This window comes from Rhinolophus sinicus, linkage group LG09, assembly GCF_036562045.2.
Source record: "Rhinolophus sinicus isolate RSC01 linkage group LG09, ASM3656204v1, whole genome shotgun sequence".
Lineage (NCBI taxonomy): Eukaryota > Metazoa > Chordata > Mammalia > Chiroptera > Rhinolophidae > Rhinolophus > Rhinolophus sinicus.
The window spans coordinates 115,968,507-115,994,787 of NC_133758.1; the positions used below are offsets into that span (position 1 = coordinate 115,968,507).

At 56.0% G+C, this 26,281-nt stretch overlaps 1 protein-coding gene across 4 annotated transcripts in view; it reads left to right on the forward strand.

Annotated features, from left to right (window-relative positions):
• Nucleotides 1–26,281, forward strand: part of PKD1L1 (polycystin 1 like 1, transient receptor potential channel interacting) — a 108,892-nt gene that overhangs the window by 10,357 nt on the left and 72,254 nt on the right. For all 4 annotated transcript variants that reach the window (XR_012498938.1, XM_074341072.1, XM_074341073.1 and 1 more), the window contains exons 7-25: nt 661–780; nt 1,174–1,342; nt 1,759–1,998; nt 2,720–2,852; nt 4,587–4,793; nt 5,344–5,525; nt 6,677–6,898; nt 8,995–9,155; nt 10,374–10,664; nt 11,422–11,481; nt 12,136–12,312; nt 13,258–13,335; nt 15,247–15,389; nt 15,987–16,107; nt 17,251–17,362; nt 20,045–20,240; nt 21,015–21,071; nt 24,660–24,872; nt 25,832–26,074. Coding sequence is in view for 3 of the 4 variants with exons in the window: in XM_074341072.1 (XP_074197173.1) it covers nt 661–780; nt 1,174–1,342; nt 1,759–1,998; nt 2,720–2,852; nt 4,587–4,793; nt 5,344–5,525; nt 6,677–6,898; nt 8,995–9,155; nt 10,374–10,664; nt 11,422–11,481; nt 12,136–12,312; nt 13,258–13,335; nt 15,247–15,389; nt 15,987–16,107; nt 17,251–17,362; nt 20,045–20,240; nt 21,015–21,071; nt 24,660–24,872; nt 25,832–26,074 (3,125 nt within the window). In the remaining variant the exon portion in view is untranslated. The remainder of the gene's footprint in view (nt 1–660; nt 781–1,173; nt 1,343–1,758; nt 1,999–2,719; nt 2,853–4,586; nt 4,794–5,343; nt 5,526–6,676; nt 6,899–8,994; nt 9,156–10,373; nt 10,665–11,421; nt 11,482–12,135; nt 12,313–13,257; nt 13,336–15,246; nt 15,390–15,986; nt 16,108–17,250; nt 17,363–20,044; nt 20,241–21,014; nt 21,072–24,659; nt 24,873–25,831; nt 26,075–26,281) is intronic.

A 26,281-nucleotide genomic window follows, 5' to 3' on the forward strand; every position in this document is an offset into this window, starting at 1 on the left:
CTCATGTGCTGCTGCAGAGCAAAATGCCCGCACTGCTCTGTCACTCATACGCGGGCACGTTATTATAAAACCTACACAGAACAACAACAGTAATGTTGGCAAAAAAACCTGCCTTCTTTCTTAATATCCCTTTCTGATTTGTGAGTTGTTCTCAATCTTCTAGACACCTGGGTCCCCTCTAGAACCTGACAAGATACTTGGTATGTTCCCCTGGTACATACATACGTGTGTGCCCGTGTGTGCGTGTGCCATGTGCACGCGGACGTGCGCCATTCTGCACGACACTTCAGAGGCTTCAGAGCCCGAGGTTACCTGTGGACCCTGCGTAAGCTGCTTAGTGTGCACACTGCAGAGCTGCTGTAAGAACAAGGCCACCTGCAGCAGTGATGAGCACAGTTCAAAGGAATGAACTGTACTTCCTGTGGAGAAAGAGAGAGAGAGAGAGAGAGAGAGAGAGAGAGAGGACACTTGGAGAACATTCTAATGAGAGAAGTTTTGTGACCAAGTTCGTATTTCCCAGGTCTGATTCCAAACACGTGCTTCAAATTGAAATGTGTTGGGATTCAAAGAGGGAGCTAAAAAGTGCGAAACATCACCTGTGTTGTGCGAGATGAATGCCCCAGGTTGGCACTGTTTTTCCCAACCTTCTTTCCATTCCAGGCACTGTCCTCACACACCGTTTTCCATCCGTTTCCTGCTACAATGTGTCCTTTACCTCCCACACCCTCGTGGGTGACGGCCAGGCCTGGGCCAGCGTGACCGTTCGGTACCAGCTGCAGCGTACGTGTTTCTTCTACTTCAAGATTTAACGAGGCCTTGTCACTGTTGGTCGAGGTCACAAAGGCCACAGACGATGCAGCTTCTGTGACAGCTCGGCCGAGGCCCCACTTGCCCTTGACCAAGCTCTTGTTCACCTGCAGTCCGTTCTGGGCTTTTCCAGAAGCCACAGGCCTTATGGCTTCCACCTAAAGGCCTGAGAAGGGGGTACCATGCAGAATAGCCCGCCAGCTCCCCTGCACAATCCCAGAGGAGGTGGCCGTGTCACTTGATGAGCAGGGGCCCCAGTCGCCTCCCACCTGGCCCATTTCCCTGCTCGGGATGGTGAGGACGCCACTGCCCTGCGGTCCCAGCCCTTGGGGCTGAAGCTCCTCACCTCCATTTCCTTCATCACAGCCGTGTTTGTCTACACAAACGGGACGGTGTTTGCCACCGACGCCGACATCACTTTTGTAGCTGTTACCAAGGAAACCAGTGCCCTGGAGTTTGCGTGGTACTTTGGAGGCGAGCCACCCGTGAAGACAACTTCCAGAAGCATCAGGAGGAGACTCGGCGCCCCCCAGTGGTGCGTACGTGGTCCTCACCACGCCTGGCGGCCCGTGGCGCAGCCTTGGCAGTCTGGCGACAGCGTGCTAGCACCAAGCAAACAGAGTCACATCTGCACTCACTGTCACCCTGCACGTCCTGAATTGAGCCCCCAAAAGGAAGCGGGATGCCCCCTCTGAACAACCTCAGGGGGGTGGGGCTTTGGAACCAGCCAGTCCCAGCTCAGATGCCATCCCACTGCCATCGTGGCCTCAGCAAATTCCTCTAAGGAAGGGTGACAGTGCTGCTCTGAGAGCTGCATTACCTCGTGAAGCGGAGAGAGGGAAACCACTGGGTGCTGTGACAATCCCCACAGATTAGGCGCCAGCCCCTGGCTCTCCGGGAAGTAACAGACCGCGTGTCTCTGCCTCTCCCCTGGCTCCGGCCACCCCACAGGTACCGCGTGGTGGTCCAGGCTTCCAACGGCATGAGCAGCGTGGTCTCGGAGCCCCACCACGTCTGGGTGCAGCGGAGGGTGGTCCCCAGCCGGCTAACGGCCGCCTCCTCGGCCCTGGTGAACACCACTGTGACCTTTCAGTGCAGACTCCACTTTGGCAGCGACGTTGCCTACCTGTGGGACTTTGGGGACGGGGCGGCGGGCCTGGGAGGCAGCTCCGCCAGCCACGTCTACCACAGGTAATGCGCTCCTGTCGGCAGGGCCTCTAGGACGGCAGGCCCCATGTTCTCACATGCTCCAGGGCGGGCCCTCTGACGGGGGCTATTCTGTTGCAAATCCAGCAGTCCTGAATGATTGTCCATTTGCATCATTTGCAAAGCAAACATGCGTTTCCTTAGTTGGACAGGACCTGCTTGGCCAAGGGCAGCCTGCGCACCCAGCCCGGGCCCCTCCACCCCCCTCCCCAGGCTGGGCCCCTCCACCCCCAACAACCCAGGTCCCTCTGCCCCGCCCCCGTCTCATCTCCAGGCCCCGGGGTCTGTCCTGCGCCCCTGGGTTTGCAGGAGAACTGATCCCTGGGGCAGAGAACAGAACAGAAAGGTCATGCTCACAGATTTTCAGTCACGGGTGAGGGTGCCCCTTACACGGGGGACAGAGGAGCCAGACCATGGCTGCCGCCAGGGCTCCCCAGGAGGGATGCGTGTGTCCCCATGTGGCTGGTGGTTTTTCACATAGCAGGTGACAGCACTGGGGGTTGGGTCCCTGCCCTGACCTGTGCTTGTTGGGCAGGGTTCTATTAACTGGGCGACAAATGGCCTCTGGGAGTCGGTCATGACCGAGTGTCCTCTCCTCACTCACGGGCTGTCCGGCCATCAGAACCTGTGCTTACGTAGGGGGACAGCTGTGAGAAGGGCGGAGTGACTCACGTGTCAGTCAGTGTCTCTGCCTTGTCACCCTCAGGGAAGGGGAGTTCACGGTGGAGGTCCTGGCCTTCAACAACGTCAGCGCCGCCTCCCTACAAAAGCACCTTTTCGTCGTGCGGGAGCCCTGCCAGCCGCCCCCGGTGAAGAACATGGGGCCCGGGAAGGTGCAGGTGGGGCCTGGGGCTCACGTACCAGGCGTGTGGCAGCGCTTCCCCCGGAACCAGCGCTGGGACGCGAGCTCAGGGGATGGAGCCAGGCTTTGTCCAGTGTCTGCCTTGCATTTGGCACAGAGAGCGAGAGTGAGGGATCCTGGAAGGAGGGGGCGGGGGAGAGGGGCAGGAGAGGGGGGTGGAGGGGGAGGGAGCAGAAGTGTTTCTGGCCTTTGAATCCACCCTTTGTTCACCTCTGTTTCTCTGGAGTTCAGCTCACTCCGCTTTGAGGTTATTAAAAATTGCTTGTGCAAAGGACTGTAGCATTTCCGGGAGAAAGGGATGCTTGTGGGTATGTGATGTCAGAATCCACAGAAACGCTCAGTTACGTGTTGAGCACCTACTCCGGGCTACGAAAAATGGGGTCAAGTTTTATTTCTTTTTGGCGTCAAAGTGTTCCCAGGACATGAGGAAGCTAAACTCCCATGTCACCATCTCAGAACCAGTTCTCATCCCCCTGAGCGTGTCATAATTTTGTGTGATTGTTAGTCATCAATGGGTTAAAAATGAACTTCTCAGTGTTAAAATTTGTTGTAACTCATAAATCTGGCCAGTTTTGTGACAAATGCCAGAATGGTTTCATATTCAGAGTAGAACAACAAGAAATAATTTAAAAGTAATTGAAAGCGTCACTAAAATCACTTAAAGCGAAAGCCAAAATTCCATTTGTAACAAATACTGGTAGGTTTTAAAATCCTGCGTCCCTGCAAGTTCTTCCCTTCCCGCTGTTTATGGGAGCGCTTCATTTAAAATCCTCCAGGGGGCGCCCGTGCGCCTGCCGGCTCGGCAGCCCTGTCAGCACAGGGCAGCAGATCGTCCTGTGTCCCCACAGGGAGGATGACACTGCGTGATATTTGGTTCGTGTCACTCAGTTGTAGACAGTATCTTTCAATGCTCCCAGTGGCCTCTTTCGGGCTGAGGGACTCCGGGCTCATCTGGTGGCTTCTGCCCCAGCTGACAGTGGCTTCACCTCTGCAAGTATTTATTAGCAATTTTGCTAATAAATGTGTAAAATACTTTGAGAGCAACAGCACCAATATCACCACCAGAAATAAACCTTTTCAGGGAGCTTTCAGATTTCTCTGTAGTTCTCTTTCCCCTCAGAATATAACCTCAAAATACTGTGTATTAAAGTCACTTCAGATACCGCTTTCCCCTGTTACTTGTCTGAAATGCGGTTACATTCTTTGTTTCAGTTTGTTTGCAATGATCAGAAATTAGTGTTTGTTTTTTCTTTTTGCTTTACTTTAAACTTTGAACATATAAAACGTTTACCTGATTCTGTTATCAAAACCATACAATGAGGTAACAATTTATATTGTTGATTTGCCTGTTCATGTGTTTGCTCAGCTTTCTCTTGGTGACTTTGAAAATTTCCTATTGATTTTAAGGGATATTAACTGTCATGAATTTTGCAAATGATTTTCCTTTTTCTCTGTTGATTGCTTTTTAAAATTATATTTTTGACATTCAGAAGTTTAAGATTTTATGTAATCGAATCTATTAACCTTTTCCTTTGATACTTTCCCATTAATTTTATGCTTAGAAGGGTTTTTCCTCATCACGAGGATAAATATTTATTCTTTGTTCTCATTACTTTTATATTTTGACTTTTGACTTTTCTCTGTAAGATGGATGTCGTATTTGTTTTGGCACAGAGGGAATTTAATGAGACATCATTCTCTTAATACACAGGTGTGGCGGTCTCAGCCTGTGATGCTGGCAGTGACCTTTGAAGCCGCCATTCTCTGTGACATCTCCCGAGGCCTGTCCTACACCTGGAGCCTCCAGGACTGTGCAGGGCTGCGCGTACCCCTGCCTCCTGCCGTCAGCACTCACAGGCGGACCATCACTGTCCCAGCCTACTTCCTGGAGCCCGGGAACTACACTGCACTGGCCAAGGTGGGCTGGCGGCTTGCACGGCCACTTGCACAAGCAGTCTCGTACTTCCCAGCAGCCTGTGAGCAAGAGCCAGGCCCGTTCTGTCCAGAGAAGGGAGTTGTGTTCAACTGCAGTTACCTTTCCTTTAGTCCATATGTGTTTGGGAGTTACAAAGGGAGCTTCAGCAAAGGTAAGCTCAACAAAATCTACAACCACAGGAAGCTTGCTGCGGCGGCAGGTTTGGAGGCCGTGCGTGGAGCGTGTGTGCAGGCAGGTGTCGCCCCTCGAGGTGTCCCTGGGGTCGGGGACCCAGGGAGCCCAGCTGTGAGAGGAAAGTGCTCCTGCTCTCATTAACTCCTGCCACGTTGTCTCCCTGAGCACCTAGTAGGATGTTTATTTTGACAAAGGTGACTGGCTGGGGTTGAAAATAAGACTTTCTGTGCAGTAGCTGAAGCCTTGTTGGAGCTGACAATGCACTTGGACTCACCAGTTTCCCTCTAACTTGAAGACGAGTGTCGGCTCCGGTGAGTACCCTGCCGGCCCCCGTGACGCCCTTGTCGTCACGTTGTAGGTGCAGGTGGAAGGCAGCATCGTGTACAGTAACCACTGCGTGGGGGTGGAGGTGCGAGCCAGGGACCCCGTCAGCGTCATCTCCGAGGGCACGCACCTGCTCGTCCCCAGGACGCCGTCGTCCACCGTCGTGCTCACAGGCTCCCTGTCCTACGACCCGGACAGGCCTGGGGCCGCTCTCAGGTGAGCACCGAGGCCATGCGACTGCTCCTCCTCCGCGCGACCCTTCTCTTCGTCCTCCCCCCCCCCCCGAGTCACCTCTGGGGGAGCTGGTGTGAGAATTCTGCTGCAATAATTTTAACTGTTTTAAGTGTCTTAACTTTTTTAGTCTAATTAATATTTCATTTAGGATCAAAATATAAGGGAGGGAAAGGGGTGGAAATAAAACGTGAGAGGACTTATCCACTGGTACTTAAAGTATGATGTATTTAAATATGAGGTTTAAGTAGTGTCTCAGCGTGTTGAGGCTGCTGTCTCACAGCACCGACGGGGCTTAGAAGCATCAGGCATTTCTGCCTCACACTCTGGAGGCTGGGAGTCCAAGCTCAAGGTGCCGGCAGGTGCAGTGTCTGCTGGGCGTGCGCCGGGGTCACAGACGCCATCTTCCCGCTGTGTCCTCACACGGGGGCGGGACCAGGGCCCTCTGTGGGGTCTCTTTTCTAAGGGCACTAATTCCATCATGGAGGCCCCACCCCCATGACCTACTCACCCCCAGAGGCCCCACCTCCTGACACTGTCACCTTGAGGGGTTAGGATTTCAACATAGGAATTTGGGGGTAGGACACAGACATTTAGTCCATAGCAAACATGTTATTTTGTATGAAAACACTGGGTCTGTGCAGGGCTTTGCTGTGTGGGGGCTGGATTTCCGGGTGTTGCTCATCACTGTGTGGGTGGAGCCCTCAGGGTGGGAGGCCCCTGGCTCAGGCTCCTTTTCTGCACCCGCACCCTCCCTGGTGGCCGGACCCAGTGTCCTGACGTGGACACTGTCCACGCTCCACTGACCTTGAGCACCGATGTCCCCGGACACCACCCATGGCCTTGGACACACATGTCCCCTGGAAACCCTCTATTGCCAGTGACCTTGGACACATGTCCACTAGACACTGTCCAGTGCCAATGGCCTTGGACACACATGTTCCCCGGACACCACCAATGGCCTTGGACACACAAGTCCCTGGACACCACACACACAACAGTAACCTAGAGCACACATCCTCCCCAGAAACTGTCCTCACGTTCCCTTGCAGCCCCCAGAAAAGCCCGCATAGTGACACTGGTCACATACTTGACCAGAGCAGGTGTGTTCAGCCCTCCAGTGGCTTCCCCCACAGGTACTACTGGACGTGCACCCCAGCTGGCAGCCCCAGGGGCCCCTGCTTCACTGGGCCCTCTCCACACAGCCTGGACGTCGGGGCCCCCACCCTCTCCTTCGCAGCGCTCTCTCTCAGTGGCAGCTATGACCAGTTTCTCGTGACGCTGACTGTTTCCAGCGGTGGCCGGAACTCTTCAGAGGCGCAGGTGTTTCTGTCCACCCGCCCTGACTCATCGCTCAGGTACCACCTGTCCCGCCGTCCCCACCAGACGGGTCTGAGACTCTGTCCTCCGTGCCTCACACCTGCTGGTGTTGGGAGCCCACAGAGAAACCTGCTGTGTACACAGGAGATGGGGTTCAGGCATCGGATCCCCACAGCTTTGACAGTGGGGGCTCCGAGTGGGAGGCATCCCTCCCGTCACAGCAACCACCCCGAGATGGGATGGCTCTAGGGCTTGGGGCTGACGCCAGAGGGAGGCAAAACATTTCAGGGCCCCTGCCCTTGGCCTCCAAGTGCCACTGGGCAGCGTGGACCCTACCTGGGAGGTGCACGTCAGCTGAGTTGCAATGTCCAGAGTAGCCAGGGTAGAGGGAACACGGCACTGCTGTGACCACAAACCAAAACCCCACAATGCAGAGGTTAGAATAGCACCCGAGGGCCACACACAGCCCCAGACACTGCACGCAAGCTGACATGGGCTGCAGCTGCTCTGTCCCCCACGTGGGGGCTCGGGGTGAGCTGGACACCCAGTGACCACAGCTCTGCAGGACGTCTGAAAGGCCTGGGGCAGACAGGACTGCATCCATCACTGGACCCTGCAAGGGGTCTGGGCAGTTACTATGGTCTTGTGTGTAAAACAACTCGTGGCAGCAGCAGGGGCTGGATGAGTTCCAGAAGGCTTCCTGGAGGAGGAAGCAAATTCACTACGCCTGGCAGGACAGATCGGAAGGAGGGTGTCCTCAAGAATCGGGCGTGAGTTGTGCCACTGAAGTCAGAAAAGCTGCTCTGAGAGACCCCCTTGATTGGGATAAGGGTTTCAGGTGTGAAGCTGTGGAAACTCAGCCTCGGTGGACAAGCATGGGCCACGTCACAGGTGCTGTGCAGGGCTTCTGCGAGGCCACACGGCCCAGGCCCCTTGTGCTTTACTAGTATCGGTGTATACTAAGAGCGAAGAACTGCCAGTACAGGGCTAGGGATGTTGGGGCAAAATTTAAATAGTATATTCAATAAATTAGACACTTCTAAAAATACAAGGCACTGTATAATTCTGTCTCTCACAAGATAATGACAGAATTTACTTTAAGATATTCGTTCACCACGCACTGAAGTCACTGAATGAACACCTGTCAGGAATTATTTGAGCCTGTGTGACAATGTCCTGGGAGGTGCGGGGCCAGATGGGCCTCTCCTTGCCCGTGTCCACCCCCATCCCCACCACACACGCACACACCATGCACGGAGACACGCACACACACACACACACATGCACATGCGCATGCACACACACACATGCACACACACGCCTGGCCGGCACCAGGAGAGGACCCTTGTGGGCCCATGGGCCGTGCGTCCTGCTCTCCTGTGCTGGGAGCTGCGTGTGGAGGCAGCCACACGATGTGTGTGCAGGGAGAGGGGCCTTCACGTGGGAAACGCCCGCAGCACACACCCACTCAGTGTCTCCCCAGGTCCCGCAGGAAAGAAACCTCTGAGTCAGGCCTAAGGCAGCAATCCCAGAATCCCGTGTGGTCCTAAAGAACCACAGTCCACAAAATGCACTTTGGAGAGCGCAGTCAGCAAGAGAGACTAGAGAAGAGTTAGGAGGTGCGGGGCGGGGTCTGTGGGTGGGGTGTGGGGCCACAGGAAGGGCGGCCCCTTTCCTGTGAGCACCCTGAGTCCTGCGGGAATGGGGAGCCTGCATGCTGTTGCGAGGGTCCAGGTGACCGTGGGTTTGTAGCGGATTCAGGCCTCACTCTGCAGGGAAAATGGAGCTCCCAGGAGAGCAGTGTGCATAGCCTGGCCAGAGCCCTGCACAGGGCCCAGTCCTGGCTCTCCCCTTGCCTCTGTGTGACCTGGGGAAGTTGCACAGCCTCTCTGAGCTCTGTGGGGTGTGCTGGTGTGTTTGCCACCTGGGAACTGGTGGTGTCAGATGAGGACTTGCTCGGAGGAGCTCGATGCAGGCTGGGCCACCCTGTGGGTATTCAGCCGTGTCAGCTGTGACTCTGCTATTGAGTCACAAGTAAAGGCCCGGCGATTTGAACATGCCTACCCCGAGTGAATGCAGCCAGACAGCCCCATGTTGTTTTCCGAAAGTCTCAGACCTAATTTGCATGTTCCAGATTCGTCCGCATCTCCTGGGTCCACTTCAGAGACGTCTTTGTGAACTGGAACGAGGAGCTTTCTCTTCGAGCCGAGTGTGCAGGCTGTGGGGACGCAGTGGGTCCCTCTTACTCCTGGGATCTCTTTTTAGTCAACGCAACAGAAAAGAACTGTGTGGAAGGTAGAGATGATTGTTGCTTCATTTTGTGGATTCAGGAAACAGTGATTTTGAGATTGCTAAAAACTTGCAAAATGTAGTTCATTTGAACCAGTGTATCTGGTCTTGGCGTGATTGTGTCCCTTGCCTCTCCTGCTCTTATACGCGTGTGGTGACAGCAGAGGAAAGAGCCCCCATCAGCCTGGTCGCTGTGTGCAGGCCGGACCCAGTGTTCGCTGAAGCACTTTTACTGGGTTAGAAGTACAGGAAGCTGCTGGAAGTGACGCGTGCTGTGCCCGCTCTCCAGGGCCACGTCCCTCCGGCCATGCTCGTCCTCGGCATGCATGCCGGGCTCTGTGACAGCGCGCAGCCTGGAGGTGTCAGGACTCCTGGGTTTGGACCTGGGCAGATAGAGCTGTCCCTGGTGACATCTGTGATAAGGGCTCACTCTGAACAGCTGAGAGACGGCCTTTTATTTCTGAGCTGGCTCCGCTGGCGCCTTGCACGGAAGCTGTGCCACGCCTCAGAGTCTCTCCATGTCCTTGTTTTTCTCCACTCAGCAGGGCCGCGTAAGGCTTCTGTACGGGGAGCTCTGCGCCTGGCCGGCCTCAGTGCTGAAGGGATGTGAAGACAGAGAGGCCATGTGCCGTCTCCGCAGGGGTGGCCGTCCCATGTTCGTTAGGTGGATGGCTTTGTCTGAATCGAAGCCTGTGCCCAACCTGTCATGGGCTGAGTGACACGGCAGTGGTCCCACTTACGCCCAGCTAATGCTTGTCCCTGCACTGCGGCCGCTCAGCCCTGTGGTCACAGAACCTGACTGCCGTGGTGGAAAGTGAAAGCTCAGTGCGCTGTGACGTCATGTTCTATGTCCTTGCAATGTGTTCTCTGCTGCTCGTTCTCTCAGATCCCACCCACTCTGTGTAGAATTGCTGCACAGACTCTGATGGACAGGGAAGGATTAGGAGAAGCCCTATGAGCCCAGATCTTTTCTAGAATGCGCACGCACAGCCCCTGCCGGGTGCAGAGGGTTTGGGGCTCGGGGAGGCGAGTGGCGGGTGGAATGGTCAGGTGAGCCGTGTCCTATGTCCATACATCCGTCTGCTCCCTGCCTGCCTCCCAAGCGCAGTTTACGAATGGTCGCCAGGCTTGTTTCAAGCAGAACATGCTTATGTAATCTGTACACTTTCAAAACCACATGGTCCTTTCTCGTCCAGAGTTTTAACACTGAAGTCTTTGTTTCAGTTCCCTTTTGTAGGACCAGGGGGCTGCTGGGCTCCCCTAGTCTTGGGGCCGTTTGGGGGTCGTCAGAGTCTGCTGCACTGTCCCCGGGGCCAAGCAGGGCACTTCCCCATGTCACGTCCACGCCGTCCTCAAGGGAGCCGTGGCCACAGACCCGCGGCTGGCCTGACCTTCCCACCGCGGCGAGAACCTCCGTGGAATCCACGGCCATGCTGCACCGCGCCCCCCCTGCTGGTGACACCGCAGGCCCAGGGCCCAGTCCCTCAGGGGGCAGCCCAGCCTCTGAGGCCCCAGGTCAGTGCTGCCCGGGCTAGGTGTGAAGTCCCTGCGTGGCCCTCAGCTCACCCCACCCCTGAGTGCGACCTGGACGGCTCCACAGTCGCGACTGCATAAGCCTCTGGGCGCGTCGCCCTCCTCTCCCCCCTAAGGACCTCCGGGTCCCTTTACTGCTGGTTTTCAGGGTGGACAGAAACTATTTTGTGCCTAAAACTGGAGAGAGAAGTTCGTTGTTAGGGATAAAAGTTGTCCCTCCCCCGTGACGCCATTTCATGTGGCTGCTTGCGTTCAGGTGACAGTTCTTCCCGTGCCCTGTGCCCTGGCAAAGGCTGCCACACCCAGGGCTCTGAGCCTCAGGCTAGCGGCGGGGGCGCCTCTGTGAGTCCCTCAGCTTTAGGAGAGAAGCTCTGTGGGGACAGAAAGGTGACATTGGCAGCAGGACGCTCTTAGGTCCATTTCTCTCCTACGAGAAAAGAGCGAGGCGTGTCCCTGGAAGAACAGTGAGAGCTCCTGTGAGGAGAGCCCTGGGCTTTGGTCCCCACTGATAACTGGCTGTTTTGGCAGCCACACACCTGCTCAGGACTCCAGTCTCCTTGGGGGCCGGGGCCAGTGACTCCTGACTCCCTGCGGTTGTGATGCCGTGACCACTGCCTCTGAGGGGGTTTTGTGTCCCCACAGCAATAGACCAGGGGTGACGTTTGCGATCCATTGGGAGTCAGGATGAATTCCAGGGTGTTTGCGCTTAAACAAGATGTTCTGGTGTCCTTTCGTGCAGACTTTGAAGCCTATTACAGCGACCTCCAAGAAGCAGCAGCATCCGCAGGACGGAGACCAGGTGACTGAGCGACGGCTTCCTCCTTCCCGGAGCCTGTGCCCGGGCCTTCAGGCCAGTGTGCCAGCCACCCGCGTCGCTGAAACCTGGGTCCCACACGACTCCCTCACTTCAAGGCCGCCGAGAGCCCCCACAGCAAAGGGCACGTACATGCTCCTTTGCGGGGCTCGGTCTGGCTGAACCCTCATTTCCAGTGTGCGTGTGGTGGCATTTCAGCCTCCCCCCGCCCCAAACACCAGGAGAAGCTCTGGCCCTGGCTTTACAGAGCTTATGTAGTGTATCCTTGTGTGTGTTTCCACTCGCTCACCATAGAGGTTCTGATGGCGGCAGGATTCTTGCTCTAGGCTATTGCTATGTCTCCAGTAGACCAGCCCCTAGGCTTGGCGGGCCAGAATGGACGTGTGCTGGCTAGATGGAGGGAGGAGGGAGTGCGATGAGGGAGGAAGGAATATGCAGCTGCACCGCTGGTCATCTGATGGTGACGTCCTCCTGACCGTGTTTAGGGGGTGAGGACTTCAGAGAAGCAGGGTCCAGCCACAGGAGGACTAGTGACTGCTACTGACCTGGTTTGGGCCCAGCCCCTGAACTTCCCCATTAACCCTGTAAGAAGAGCGTTGACTTTTTCCAACTGTCCACGGGCTTGGTTCGTCTTCCTAGGGACCAACACCCACCTTGAGGAATCAGGAGCCAGTGCCAGTGCTGACGGGAGCCGCGGGGATGGAGACAACCTGCTGGGCCCCTTCGTCCCCGTTGCCGGTGCCAGGCCTGCACTCCTGGTCGACTGGCCCAAGGCCCTGGTGAGCCGAGCTGTTTTCCAGGGCTACACGACATCTGGTACGAGCGCCCCCTTCACCCTGGCCTCTCAGGGTTTGGGCCCTGGCCCCTCAGCTTCTGCTGTGCCTTCCCTTTGCCTGGAGAAGTACTGGGATGACAGTGGTTTTCCTACCTGGGCTTGTCCCTCTGTGGACGACGGGCTGAGGCTCTCGCCGGCCGCCCAGGGCCCCGTTTGCAGCCTAAGGCAGGACTGCTCATCTGGCCTGGGCACAGGGCCGAGCACGGAGCCGACACCCCTGTGCACACGTCCTGTGTGCCTCCCTGGCGTCCCTGTCACCCCACACCCTGAGTGCAGTGCCGCTGCCCCTAAGAGCCGTGGCGGGAGCTGATTTCCCAGCCAGCTCGTGGTCACACACGATTGTCCCCTCTGGTAACCCTGCGTGTCACACTGTGACCAGGTGATGTTGGTGATGGGGAGCCGTCCTGGTCCAGGTCGCCCGTCGTGCCCTTTGGGTCTCTCCCGTTTCATGGTATGCAGCTCAGGGTCCACCTCTGTGTGCTGAGGAAGCCACAGCCCCCAGGGGTCAACAGTCACCGGACGCAAGAAATTCTTCCCAAGCAGCGTCCTGCCGACACTTGGGTGTTGCTCTGAAATACCTCCATCCTACCTGGAGGTCACCCTGCGCTGATGCAGCTACTCGGAAATACATAAACGGAGGTCTCCCCGGCGTCCCCTCATTGCTGAGGGGCCTGTCTGGCCGGGTCGCTGGCCCGGGCTGTGTTGCTTCTGGGAGGCAGGGGAGCCTGGCATTGAGCTGTGATCTCTGTAACAAGGGGGAGAACACAGGTAGTGGCATTTGGAGGTAGGGAAAAGCAGGACTAACTTGACCTGTTTTACTGCCACCTCGGGACCGAGGGCGGCACCTGTGCAGAGGGCTTTGTCTGACCTGCTCTCCTTCCAAGTCCCCTGATGCTTGCGCCCCTGTGGCCCCTCCTTTTCCGTAGGGGTCACAGGACAGACAGTGACAATCAAGCCGTACTCACTGAGCCCTGGAGAGACATACGTCCTGCAAGCCTCTGTGGGTAGGTGACACTGCTGCCGCCTGCTTGGGGACAGTGAGGGCTTGGGTTCTGTGCAGTTTTTCCTGGAGATTGCAGTCACTTGTGACTCCCCAGGAGTGTCCGGAGGCTCCCCCACTTGCCCACTGTCACGTGTCAGAGGTCGGGAGGAGGTGCGAGGTTTCCCTGCTTTCACTCCTCTGTGCGGTCGGTCAGGTGGTGTTCAGAGAAGGGTACAGGCTGAGCGGTTGCCGTCTCTCAGTGACACATGTATTTCGTTTGTCCGGGACAACAGCATAACTAGACTCCTCCCCGGCAGAGTGGTCGACAGTTCCCACGTGTACCTGGAAGCCAGCAGAGTGCTGTGTGTTTCCGGCGCTGTTTCAGCATACCCACGTGTTACCCTTTGCACGGGTCCACGTTCCCTCGGCCGTTTCCTTGACACAGTCTGACATCTCCCTTTTGGGTAGTTTCTAGACACTTTGCCCATTTCCAGAGGCTTTGAGTTCCACGTAACAAGCAAGGATTCCACCATGTGTACGTCCAGATGGGCCCGGTTGGATGTGCACGTTTGGTTCCTTGAAGCCCGTCGCCCATTTCCAGCCTCTCCTGTCTCTCAAGTGAAACACTCAAGCCGACTTCCGTCGGAAACCCAGTGGTGGGGCCTGGCCAGGTCCCCAGGCCTTGTCTTGACTCTCCCTGTTTTGCTGACGTCCTCGTGAACGTCCTCCACCCCTCCCACTAAACCCAAGGCCCAGTTTCCACACGTGCCTTTAGCCCTTTGGCTAGAAGCCTCTCTTGCCTGTGAGATTTGTCCAAGGGACAACGGGACACCCACTCAGATGGGTCACCGTTGGCACTTGGGGGGCTGAGGACTGGCCCCGGGCACTCCTGTCACCCCAGCCCCTCCATGGCCCCATTTTCCCTGTGGTTGATTCAGGGGGCTTGTGACTCCCCCAGAGCCTTTCCTGAGCCAGCACGAGTCACGCCCCAAGAGGCTCAGTGCACCTCCTGCTGGGAGGACTTCCCTGCCCCCCGCCCCCATCCTCTGATCTGACTGCTGCTGTAGGATGGTCTTCCGTGGTTGGTGTGACAGTTGAACAAGAGAGCATGGGGACAGTCTCTGGCACTCAGCACCCCGGCCCCCGGACCATAGCAAGGGCTCAGCAGCGGTGCCCAAGTTTTAAACACGTTAATATGTGTATCTCACGCCTGTAATTTATCTCAAGAAAAAGACATAAAAGTGAAAAAAAAAAGTGCTGTAGGAGAATATTATTATTGGGTGATTCATAACAGCAGAAAGTGGAAAACAGTGTTTAAGCCTGGGGAGTAGCAGATTTGCATATTAAAGAATGTCTATTTACAACACTGATTTTGAATGTTGTGCGGCCACAAGGAAAGTCTTGACGATATTAACACAGTTAATCAAAGCCAAATAAACATCATATCAGTGCTCCAAACTCAGCTAAGCTCTGGACGTGTGTTTGTGGATGAGGCTTTCAGAGAGTGCAGGCTGCGTCCCGCAGGGAGGTCGGTATACGAGTGCCGTGTTCTGCAGGGTCTCCACCTGGACGTGCGTGCGTGGCTGCCGGCTACGTTGCTGTCTGGGCTCCCAGGGGGACGGACCTGGTCTGTCTCGTCCCCCGACCTCCCTGCAGGGCGAGGAGTCAGTGACCAGTGTCACCTCACTGGGCGCTGCGTGGCGTGCTCCTCGGCCCCAGTGTACGTCGGAGCCCCCGGAGGGCATGCTCACACAGACCGCTGCCCCCACCACTGTCTGGTCCTGCAGGTCTGGGATGGATCCAGGAATCACAATTCTAGCAAGTTCCCAGGGGGTGTCTGTGCTGCTGGTCTGGGGACCACACCTGGGGACCACGTGGCTCGTTTTCTAAGCTGGTCATTGTTGGCGTAACCCCCACATCGTCCTCTCTGCAGCTTCAAAGCACGGCTTTCTAGGGAAGGCTCAGCTGTACTTGGCCATCAACCCAGCTCCACGCGGCATGGCCTGCCAGGTGCTGCCCCACCGTGGCCTCGAGGCACACACCATCTTCAGTGTCTTCTGCTCCTCTGGGGGACAGGTAGGGCTCCATGTCTGTCTGAGGCAGCAGCAGGGCTGGAGGCGTGGCCACCTGTCTGAGGAAGTGCTGGCTGCAGGGCTGCCCCCTGGGGCTGGGAGGTGGGAGTGCGGTGGTGGCCTTGCTGCCAGGCCCTGCGCCTGTCCCCTCGGGTGGACCCCCACCTGCTCCTGTCCCACGTCCTGCCCAGGGTGCCCCTCTGGGAAACCCACCGGGACCCTGGCCCTCACTCACAGCCCGGCTCAGAGGCCCTGCCCTGAGGCCGAGACGTTGCCCATGAGTGTCCCCGTCCCGTCTCCTGTCTGCTGTGGCCCCAGTGGTGCAGCCTTGTCCCCTTCACCCTGAGGAGGCCCCCGTGTCTGTGTGACTGTGGGGAGGTCCCAGGCCGGGGAGCACGTGACTTTAAGGGATGGGCAACCCTCCAGGCTCTGTGGAGAAGGGGGAGGGCACCCCCGTGTGTGCGCTGCAGTCACTGAGTTGTCACCTGCCCCGGGCCTGTCTGCAAACGAGCCTGGGTGGCACGAAGGGGGTGGGTGTTCTCAGGATGTGACTTCTTTTGTTGACCTGAACTACTGTTTGCTCTCCATGGACGGGTGGTAGGATTTCCGCTATGAATTTAGTTACCAGACAGGAAACGCCCCCAAACGCACTTTGTACCGCGGGACAGATGCCCAGTATTACTTTGAGCTGCCGGCCGGGGACCCCTTGGACGGCTATCAGGGTGAGTCGCTGAGCAGGTGTGGGTGCGGCCGTGCTCACCTGTGCTTCTCGACCCTTCCCCTGGGCGTCCACAAACAAAACTGTGACAACTGTGTATCTAGAAAATACAGTTCTTACTCGTCCATCGTAGTAAAGTTCAGTGCCGTTGAGTTTGGTTGACTGCCAGCTCCTTAGTGCAGAAAGAGTGTTAGTAATAGAACTAAGTTCACTTTTCGTATCTGAAATTATAGCAAATACCATGTGAATGATAAAATGCCGAAGAACATCTCATATACGTGAACATTTGAGACTAAGCTGTCCCTCATTTATTAATGACGTGTGGTACCTGGTGGGCCTTGCATTTGTGGATAGACCAAGTCATGGCGCTCCCACCGGGAGGAAAGTGGCGGGGAAGGAAAACTGAGCTGTGACTGGTGCCCTCAGCTCCTCCCGCTGACGGCCGGGTCAGACCAGCCCCTGGAAACTGCTTCCATGGAGTGAGCGTGTTAGAAACACGCAGTTAGGACAACATCTTGCTCGGTCTGTAGGACCCAGACCAGTGAAATGAGTCTCTGGGCCTGAGAGGGTATGTTTTCAACTTCCGGATAATTCTGACGTGCAAGGCCAGAGTCTCTGGTCTAGGCGTTTCCTTGACGCGGTCTGCTGAGGTTATTTTAGCCTGAAATCTGGGCTGGTCCATGCACCGATTTATTCAGCTCTCACCTCTGCTTCAGGCCCAGCTAAGCCTCGCCTGACCCCAGTTAGAACCCCTCGCACTGTAGGACACTCCACACTCCAGGGTGGCACTTCTACTTTGTCACAAAAAGCATGGGGGCATAAGAGTGGTTGTCACAGACCTGCGTCTGTAAGTTCAAGGCTGAAATCACACCCGCTTTCTGCCTTCTGGAAATGTCCCTCAAAATGGACGCTTACCTTGTTGGTGTTGGACCTGCACCCTCGTCCTGAGAGCTGGGTCTGAAAGAGACTTATACTCAGGCCTGGCAGTTCCCACACCTGCAGGGGCGTGTGGGGGCCCTGCCCACAGAGACGTGCAGCGCACAGGACGGGGCACATGTCTGTGAAAGGACCAGGGCTAGGGCCTCGGCTCTGTCATCGCAGCCGCTGCCCAGGCTGACCCTCCTCTGCCATATCCCTTCGCTTCCAGTCCTGGTATCCACTGCGATCACAGACAGCAAAGGCTCCCAGGTGCAGCCGTGTGCTGTGGCCGTGACCGTGCTGCCACGTTTCCATGGGAACCGCTGCCCGGATGACGACATGTGAGTAAGGCCGCCCAGGGCCACCTGCGGCACGCCTGTGTCCCCCAGCCAGTGACAGCGGACTCGCTGACAAGCGGGGTGAACAGTGGGATGAGCAGCGCGGGCCTCACTCAGACCCACGAGGTCTGTGCAGGGTTCCCAGGCCGTGAAGCCGACTCCTCTCTCAACAGCTTCACTGAGGTGTCACAGGCCACGTAGCTGCCCATTTAAGGTGCAGGTCCTTGGGTGTCACACACGTGCAGTTGTCAGTCCAGTGGGAGGGCTTTGTCATCGTGCCCCCAGCCCTGGTTCTCATGGACAGTCGGTCCCTCGCCCCACCAGCTGGTCCTTGCAGCCCCGCTGCCACTCATCCACCTTCTTGCGTGCCGTGCCCGTTCCGGACGTCCTGTGCCAACGGGTGGTGCCCTCTGCTCTTCTATGACAGCTTCCTTCACGTCATGTTAGGACGTTCATCCCGCTGTAGCCGTTCAGGGCTCTGTCCTTGGGTCACTGAATAATGTGTGCTCTGCATGTGCCCCACGTTGTTTGCCCATCACTGGTTGGTGGCACTGCAGCTTCCTTTGCTGTTATGAGCATAGGGTGGACGTGTCCTCCTGGCACCCCCCAGGAGGGGCTGCGGGTCCATGGTAACTCGGTGTTTAGCATCTGGAAGACCTGCCAGATGGTTTCCCACTGAGGCTGCTGTGCCCCGAGCTGCAGTGTCTCCACATCCTTACCGCTCCGGCCCTGACGGTGGCTCACCGAGCTTCTGATCTGCGTTTCCTAATGACTAATGAGCATCTTTCCACGCAATTCAGATCCTCCTTGAGGAATGTCTGTTCACATGCTTTGTTTTAAATTGGTTGATTTGTCTTTTTGGATTACGTTGTGAGAGTTCTGGATGCTGTCCCTTGTCAGATACGTGATTTGCGCATATTTTGCCCCAGGCTGTGGGTTGTGTTTTTCATGTGCTGTCTTTGGAAACGCAAGAGTTGTTAATTTTGATGAAGTCCAACATAATTCTTCTCTTTACTGCTTGTGCTTTTAGTGCCTCTAAGATATTATCACCTAATCCAAGGTGACAAAGATTTATTCCTGTTCTGAGAGGTTACGGTATCAGCTCTTACACGGAGCTCTGTGAGCCACTCTGTGTTCATTTGTGTGCTGTGAGGTGAGGCTCAAGTTTGCATGTCAGGTGTTCCAGCACCATAGGTTGAAAAGATTATTCTTTCCCCCACTTAATTATTGTCCCTTTGTCAAAATGCAATTGACCATGAGTATCAGTGTTTATTTCTGGACTCTCAGTACTATTCCATTAAGCTGTATGTCTATCCCAGAAATTCACTGCCTAAATTACTGCAGCTTTGTAGTAAACTTTGAAATTGGGAAGCATGAATCCACTAATTTTGGTCTTGTTTTCGAGATTGTTTTGGTTATTCTGGATCTCCTGATTAATGTTTTGTCAGTTTTTACAAAAGTCATGTGGGCTTCACTGAATGTGTCGGTCACTTTGGGAATATTACCATCCGGGCATATGAAGTCTTGTAATCCATGAACACAGTTCTTCCGTTTATTTAGATCTTTAACTTCTTTTAGCAACAATATTTTATAGTTTTCAGTGTACAAGTGGTGAACTTTTTTGTTAAATTAATCATAAGTATTTTGTTCTTTTTAATGCTATTGTACATGGAATTTTTTTCCTAATTTGAGGGGAGTTTTTAGTGCTTGTGTGGAGATAACCATTGATGTCCACACACTGACCTTGTGTCCTGCGAGCTTGCAGGGCTCACTTATTAGCTCCAGCAGCCTTTCCATGCAGTCCTCTGGGGTTTCTATGTATAAGGTTGGTGCAAAAGTAATTGCAGTTTTTTGCAATTATTTTTAACCCTTTAAACCGCAATTACTTTTGCACCAACCTAATATGAGGTCATGTCATCTGTGAGTAGAGGAGTTTCACTTCTTCCTTTCCAATGTGGGTACCTTTCATTTCTTTCTCTTGCTTGATTGTCCTGGTGAGAACGTCCAGCTCAGGGCTGCATAGAGGTGGAAATGTGGAAATCCTGGGGGAGGCGGGGAAGCATCTAGTCCTTACCACTTGCTGTCCTTTACAGGGCTGAAGACGGTCCCTCGTATTCCGGGGTTTCAGGCTGTTCTATCACGAATGGGAGTTGGACTCTGTTAGTGCTTTTACTAGGTCTGTTGAGATGGTCATGTGGGTGTGTCCCTTAGCCTATTAATAGGGTGTAGCACACAGATTGATTTTCATACTTGAGCCCCTCTTATTCCTGGACAAACCCCACTTGGTCATGGTGGGTCCTGCACGTCCAGTGTGGGCGCCCACCCCGTTGTTGGTTTTGGGTGCCACCCACAACCCCACCTATCGGACCTTCAGCCTGCGTCCCCGTTGCGTTTCTGTTTCTCTGTCTGGCTCTGCGCTCTCCTTCGTCTGCGCAGCTGTGTCATTCTGCATGGCATCTTGTGCCTCTTCAGTTGTGACAAAGGGATTTTATAGAACTTGGATGTTGCTCCTTACGGTCTTTCTAGAGGCCGTCCACACAAATCGGCCCTTCCTGAGCCCTCCTCTCTCTGCCCTGATCCACGCAGGAAGCGTTTCTGTAGCAAATGCCACGAGCTCTGGGTCGGCAGCCTGAGACGTTTTGCCGTGGGCTGCACTGACCATGGTCACTCTTGTATTTCCTTCAGATATAATTCCAGCCTGAAAAGCCTGTCCACCCTCCAGCTGATGGGGAGTTACACCGAAATGAGGAACTATGTCTCCGTGCTCACCTCGGTGCTGAGTCGTTGGGCTAAGGAGGACGCCAGTCCCTCATGTGGCCAGTGGTCACGAATACAGGATGCTTTCATTTCTTCAGTCTGCAGAGCAGCTCTGCACGACCAGGTGCGGCCCAGAGCAGGGCGAGGCCAGTGGCCGTAAGTGGCATCGACACAGTGGGGACGCAGACTGGGTGGCTCTCTGGCAAACGGTCATGGGTACAAAACGCAGTCAAGGAGTGAGACCAGGCGGGCCCCCCAGTGAGGCTCTGCCTCGTGGCTGTGGCCTCTCCCCCACTGCTGGTTTACTGAAGAGAGACGGGTACAAGCCACTCGTCACCACAGCTAATTCTGCCCACGTTTCCAGGACTGAAAACTCTGTGAAGCCAATTGATGTTCTCTTGGTAACTATACACCAGAGTCGGGTTATGACACTGCCACCCCCACGGCAGGGGCCACATACCCCAAGGCTGTTGTCCCAGACCACAGCAGGGGTGCCACTCCTGTCCTGTGATTGTCACCCCTCAGTCACACCTCAGAAGATACCTGTTCATTGTCGTTACGATATTTGCATTTGAATTAATGTTTTTTCTTTCTCCACTGTTCTCTTACCCTTTTCAAAGTTCCTTCAGCACCGTCCCAGCTCCTGTCACTTTCCTAACGGTGGGGGAGGTGGCCAGTGGGGGCCCAGGGGAGAGATGCTGCAGGGGCAGGAGACACTTGGGACCACGGTGCTGTCTCTGCGAAGCACGTCGTGCCCCTCGGTGTCTTAGCGCAGACACGCGGGGTCTGCTCTATTTGTGCACGAGCCGACTGAGTCGTACGCTTGACACTTGAGAAGCTAAATTCTCGTGCTCCCCTGCTGTTTTCCTTCCGTCTGACGCCTGTGTCTCCTGCGCAGGAAGACGTGATGGGCTCTGTCCTTCTGTTGCGGGACCTCACAGGCTTCCCCAACCAGGTGAGCGCTGCTGCCGTCCGGGTGTGTTTCCTGCCTGTTGCATAATGAGGACCTGGGTCATTCTTGAGGAATAAATCGCAGGGTCCGTCTCGACACTGAGATGGGAAACGGGACTTTCCCTGAGAATTCATTCAAATAGCATCGCACTCTCTGGTCATCGGTGAAGAGCTGCTTTCTGATACAACAGCTCGAAAACCCAAAGTGGAAACGGGTTAACACCAGCTAAATACGCTGTGGAGGGAGACTGTTTATTGCTAAGCCATGGGCTGGGTTTTCCAGCCTCACCCTCTGTTCTCAGAGCTCCAGCACCGTCCTGCCTTTTCAGCTGATATCCTGGCTGCTCTCCCCACGGGGACGTGGGGACAGAACGCACAGAGTCTCTTCCACACCACCTGCAGTCAGCCTACCCTCTGTCACCTGGCAGGGATGTCCCCACTCCCCGCAGGGGCTCACCCCTATGTGTGTTCAGAATCTCGTCCAGGGCCACCTCTCACCCCTCATGTCAGCCCTGTGACAGGTGCCCTGGTGTGCGGGGCTGTGTCAGCCCTGTGACAGGTGCCCTGGTGTGCGGGGCTGTGTCAGTCCTGTGACAGGTGCCCTGGTGTGCGGGGCTGTGTCAGCCCTGTGACAGGTGCCCTGGTGTGCGGGGCTGTGTCAGCCCTGTGACAGGTGCCCTGGTGTGCGGGGCTGTGTCAGCCCTGTGACAGGTGCCCTGGTGTGCGGGGCTGTGTCAGTCCTGTGACAGGTGCCCTGGTGTGCGGGGCTGTGTCAGTCCTGTGACAGGTGCCGTGGTGTGCGGGGCCGTGTCAGCCCTGTGACGGGTGCCCTGGTGTGCGGGGCCGTGTCAGCCCTGTGATGGGTGCCCTGGTGTGCGGGGCCGTGTCAGCCCTGTGACGGGTGCCCTGGTGTGCGGGGCCGTGTCAGCCCTGTGACGGGTGCCCTGGTGTGCGGGGCTGTGTCAGCCCTGTGACAGGTGCCCTGGTGTGCGGGCCGTGTGGCCGCAGGAGGTGGGCCTGCCCCCACTTCGCCTCATCCGGTTGTGGCCTTTGGTTCCCAGCTGCCTTTTCCATTCTTCCCTCTGCTGGATGGTCGTCAAATGCTAGGGTCTCAGTTATTAGCAAAATCCCTGTGGTGAGATTGCACCATGTCCCACCGACACCTCGCCCCACGCCCCTCTTTACAGCAGGACACGTAGCGTACAGGCTGCTGTGCGCTGGTCTCCGTCTGCTGTCACTCACACATTTTCAGGCTTCCAAACGTGGCTGCCAGCTCCCTGTCAGCCCTGAAGCCGCTGCTGTCCGAGGCCTGGAAAGGGCAGTGCGGCCACACCCACTCCCCCTCTCTGCTCTGCTCACCCTGAAGGGACAATCTGTGGGAGTGCACCTCCTCTGGGGACAGCTGCTTGGGACTCAGCACTGCTGGCTCCGCCTTCCCCTTCCCTGGGGTGGGTACCTCGCTGTGTCCTGGCCCCACACCTCTGTCTGCACCTCTCCCCGTCTGTCCTTTTACAGAAAGCAAGCCGAGTGGTGTGAGTGCACTTGCTCTCTGTGACCTGGCTCAGAAGCCTTTGCTTCCCGTGGCAACACGGCCCGGTCTAGGGGCTCTTCACAAAAGCACGTCCGGCCTTGACACTCATTTGCTTTAAAACACTGATGTCTCCTGGGCACACAAGGACGAAGTCTGTTCTCCTGCGGGTCACGCAGGACTTCCCCGGTCCCCCTTCCCCTCTGCCCTTCCCCTTTCACATCTCCCAACGTAGCACCGTCCGGGTTCCGTCACCACGTGTTTTTTGTTCCTATGTTGTCCCTTAGCCTGGAAGGGTCCCACTCCTCTTCTCCTGGGGGACAGTGTTTTCTCCTCCAGCCGAGCCTCAAAGCCCACCTTCTCTGTGAACCCTTCCGAGTCCTGAAGGCAGAGTCCCTTCCATCCGGGATAAGTCTGCACATGACTCTTAGAACCCTTAACACCTTTGGTGCACATCTGTCTTCTGAGATGACTTACCTTCTCAGATCACACCTGTGTTAGGTGAAGTGACGTCAGTGGCTCTGGCAGGTGAGCCAAGATCTCAGCGGTTTTCCCAGCAGGCGTGTCCCCATTCACACGCGTTCCGCCATCCGCAGCTGGCGGTCAGTGGGTGGTGTCCCGTGGGCAGTCGGGACTCGGCTCCTTTCATGTCGGTCCCCAGCCCCTCCACCTGGCTTCCTGAGCTGGGGAGCGGAGGGGGTGCCCTACGTGTCGATCACGTTGCCTCACTCCACTCGTGTTCCTGGGCCACACCTGGACTCCAGGTACCTGGGCTGTGACCCCGCATGAGGGGAGGACCATGAGCCTGGTGGCAGCCAGATGCTTCTGTCCCCCATGGTCGGCCGCAGCGCTCGGCTCATGGTGGTGGGTGGACCAGAACGCGGTGGCCCCTTCTGATAAATGTCACCTGAGAAACGGCCAGTGTGAAGCCACACTGAGGTTTCTTCTACGCGGTATGTTCTTTCAAGCACTTACGTTCATTTAGACAAAAGATTCTTCTTCCATTTGAGTCTGTTTCGATGGTGAGTTACCTTGCGTGCGGGGCCTGTCGTCGTAGTTTGAAAGTATTTGCAAGTGAGTTGGACTTTCTTGTTGCAAGGAGCTTGGTTTTAGGAAGTGTCTCTAAGCTGCACTGCTTGAGCACGACCGCCGGGGAGGGGATGCTTGCTTTCGTTTCTTGGTCTGCATGTGCTGAGCCATTGCCAGGAGCCAGGCACGAGCAGAGGGTGCCGTCCTGTCCCTCAGGCTCTGGCGAGTGACGCTAAGTGGCATGAGGTGGACGTAAGCAGACCCATCAGCTCCTGTCCGTGGACAAGAGGGTGACAGGATCCTACTGGCGCAGCCACTGTCGGGGCTTTTGAAGCCAACTTTCACAGACAAGTAGGAAAGGATCACGTGACCCTGTTGGATGTGACAGTGGCATGTGGGCCTGTGTTTGCAGAGTTCTCGTCAGCCGGCGTTTGTGGACAAAAAAGTGCTCGCCGCTCACTGCCCCTGTGCCCGTAGTGCTGAGTGGGCACCAGGACAAAACCCGCTGCCAGTGAATGTGGGCAAACGCTGTGCTTACAAGTCTCTCTGCTTTTGTGTGTTTGAAATGGTCCATACTGCGAGTTTAGGAAAAGAGAAAGCGCAAAGTAGGCTTTTGCCAGCAAAGACGGGGTGAAGACACTGCGGGAGACTCGTGTGTCATCAGGCAAAGGCCTCGGTCACTTGGGCAGGAAGAGGGTCTCTGTGGCTGATGGCTGTGGGCGTCAGGAAGCGACAGAGCTCTAGAAGCTGGAGGTGGGGCCAGTTCGGGAGGGATTTGTGAAGTGGTTGTTGGGGTTCAGAGCAGGAGCGTCTTAGCATAAAGGGCTGTTAGAGACCATTTCTTCCTCTTTGGTCATTTTATGAGTCAGGAAACAGACGTCAGAGAGCAAATTGTTATGCACAAGGTTGGCCCAAACCTGAACGTGGCTCCGTGGTTCAGCAGTTCCAGTTTCTAGCCGTAAGGGAAGGGGCGGGAGTGTGTGCGTCACGTAGAGGAAGCATTGCATTTACGCGACTGCCTCGTGTTCTGTGTAGCTAAGCCTCGCGAGCGCCGCTCTCATCCTCAAGCACATCCGGACGCTGCTGGCCCCCAGCCCGCTCTCGGCGGCGTTTGTGGCGGACAGGGCACGGGCGCGTGAGCTCGTCCTTCTCGTGTCCGGGGTCTTGGAGGTGGCCGCCCGAGAACCATCCAGGGAAGCAGACCTCCTGCATGTGGAAGGGATTCAGGCCATCTCGGACGTATTGTTGGTAAGTCACACGGTTTCCTCCATGGGGGCGATGCAGCCGTCCCTTCCCAGGACAGAACCCTGCCTGTGGTTCCTTCCAGAACCCAGAAGCACCCTGGCTCCCGAGTGCTATTTCTTATGCTGCGTGATAGTTTGACATGTGGAGATTTTCATTTTGAATTTTAATTGTTTCATGGGACTATTGAAATGTTCCAAGTGAAACTTTGGTTCTGTCCCATCCTCTTATTAGGTAGGTTTCCATTTGGGATGTTGGGGACACGTTTTGACATAGAAGCTTCATTTCTCAGGATACTTCTGTGCTTGAGGAATGCAGGGCAGTGAGGCAGACGGTTTCTAGCAGCATTAATGTAAAAGCTGCCCTGCTGATGTGTGACTGCTACAGAGAACCCACCAAACTTTACTTCATTTATTTCTGCTGCAGTAACGATGGGAATTTGTCTCCGGGATTAATTGGGTTTCTTCACCTTGGGAAAAGCCACTGCTCTCTAGAAGCTTCTGTCTCTCCTGTCTCCTCATGTATCCTCCCTCCCGCCCAGACCTGCTGGTTTATTTCACTGACAGTTGGTGTAATGTTGGGAAAACTGGAAAATAAATAAGTGCTCAGTCTGAACCTAGTGACAGCAACTAACACATTAGAAGCTGCACAGCTGGCGCCCTCCGTGCACCAAGCCCTGGGGCCCTGCCCGCAAGGTCACTGCCAGGTCCATGTGCAGTGGAAACGGTCATGATCCTCAGCCTCCTTGGGGCAGGCTGAGAGCCCCAGGAAGTGCAGCAGCTGCACAAAATGAGTGAAAGGGCCGCAGAGCGACATGTCAGAACAAAAGCACGCAGTTGGTTGTCATTGTGTTGGCAGTGCCATCTCCTCCAAACTCCTCGCTCGGGCAGAGAAGCCAGGCTGCTCGCCCCTCCCGTCCTGCACTCCAGACACTGCCAACGCCCCCTCCCCGTGTGCCGTTCCAGGGCCACCTGTTCTTGGGCACCGAGCGCCAGCTCCACATCCATGCCGGGCACATGGAGTTCAGCATGAGGCTGCACGCTGCCCCCCAGGACGTCCTGCAGAGCCTGGGCTCTGTGCAGGTGCTGCTACCTGCCGACCTGGCCGGGCCGCGTGCCCCTGGGCTGCAGACACAGAGCCTGTGCTACGTCAGCCAGCTCATGCTCTCCAAGAACGGCCCCTCCCCCTGGCGACGCGGCCCTGACCAGGTACTACAGCCCTCTGATGACCAGCTGGTCACCTGCTGTTCAGTTCCAAGCGGTGCTGCCGTTTCTGCTCCCCTTGGAAGAAAATCTCAGCAAAACTTGGGGTTCCTGTGTCCAGGCTGTGGGGCCACTCTGACCTACCATCAGGCAGAGGCCGCAGTGGGTCCAAGGGTACGGCAGGGCTGGGGCGGGGCACGGTCCCTCATTCTC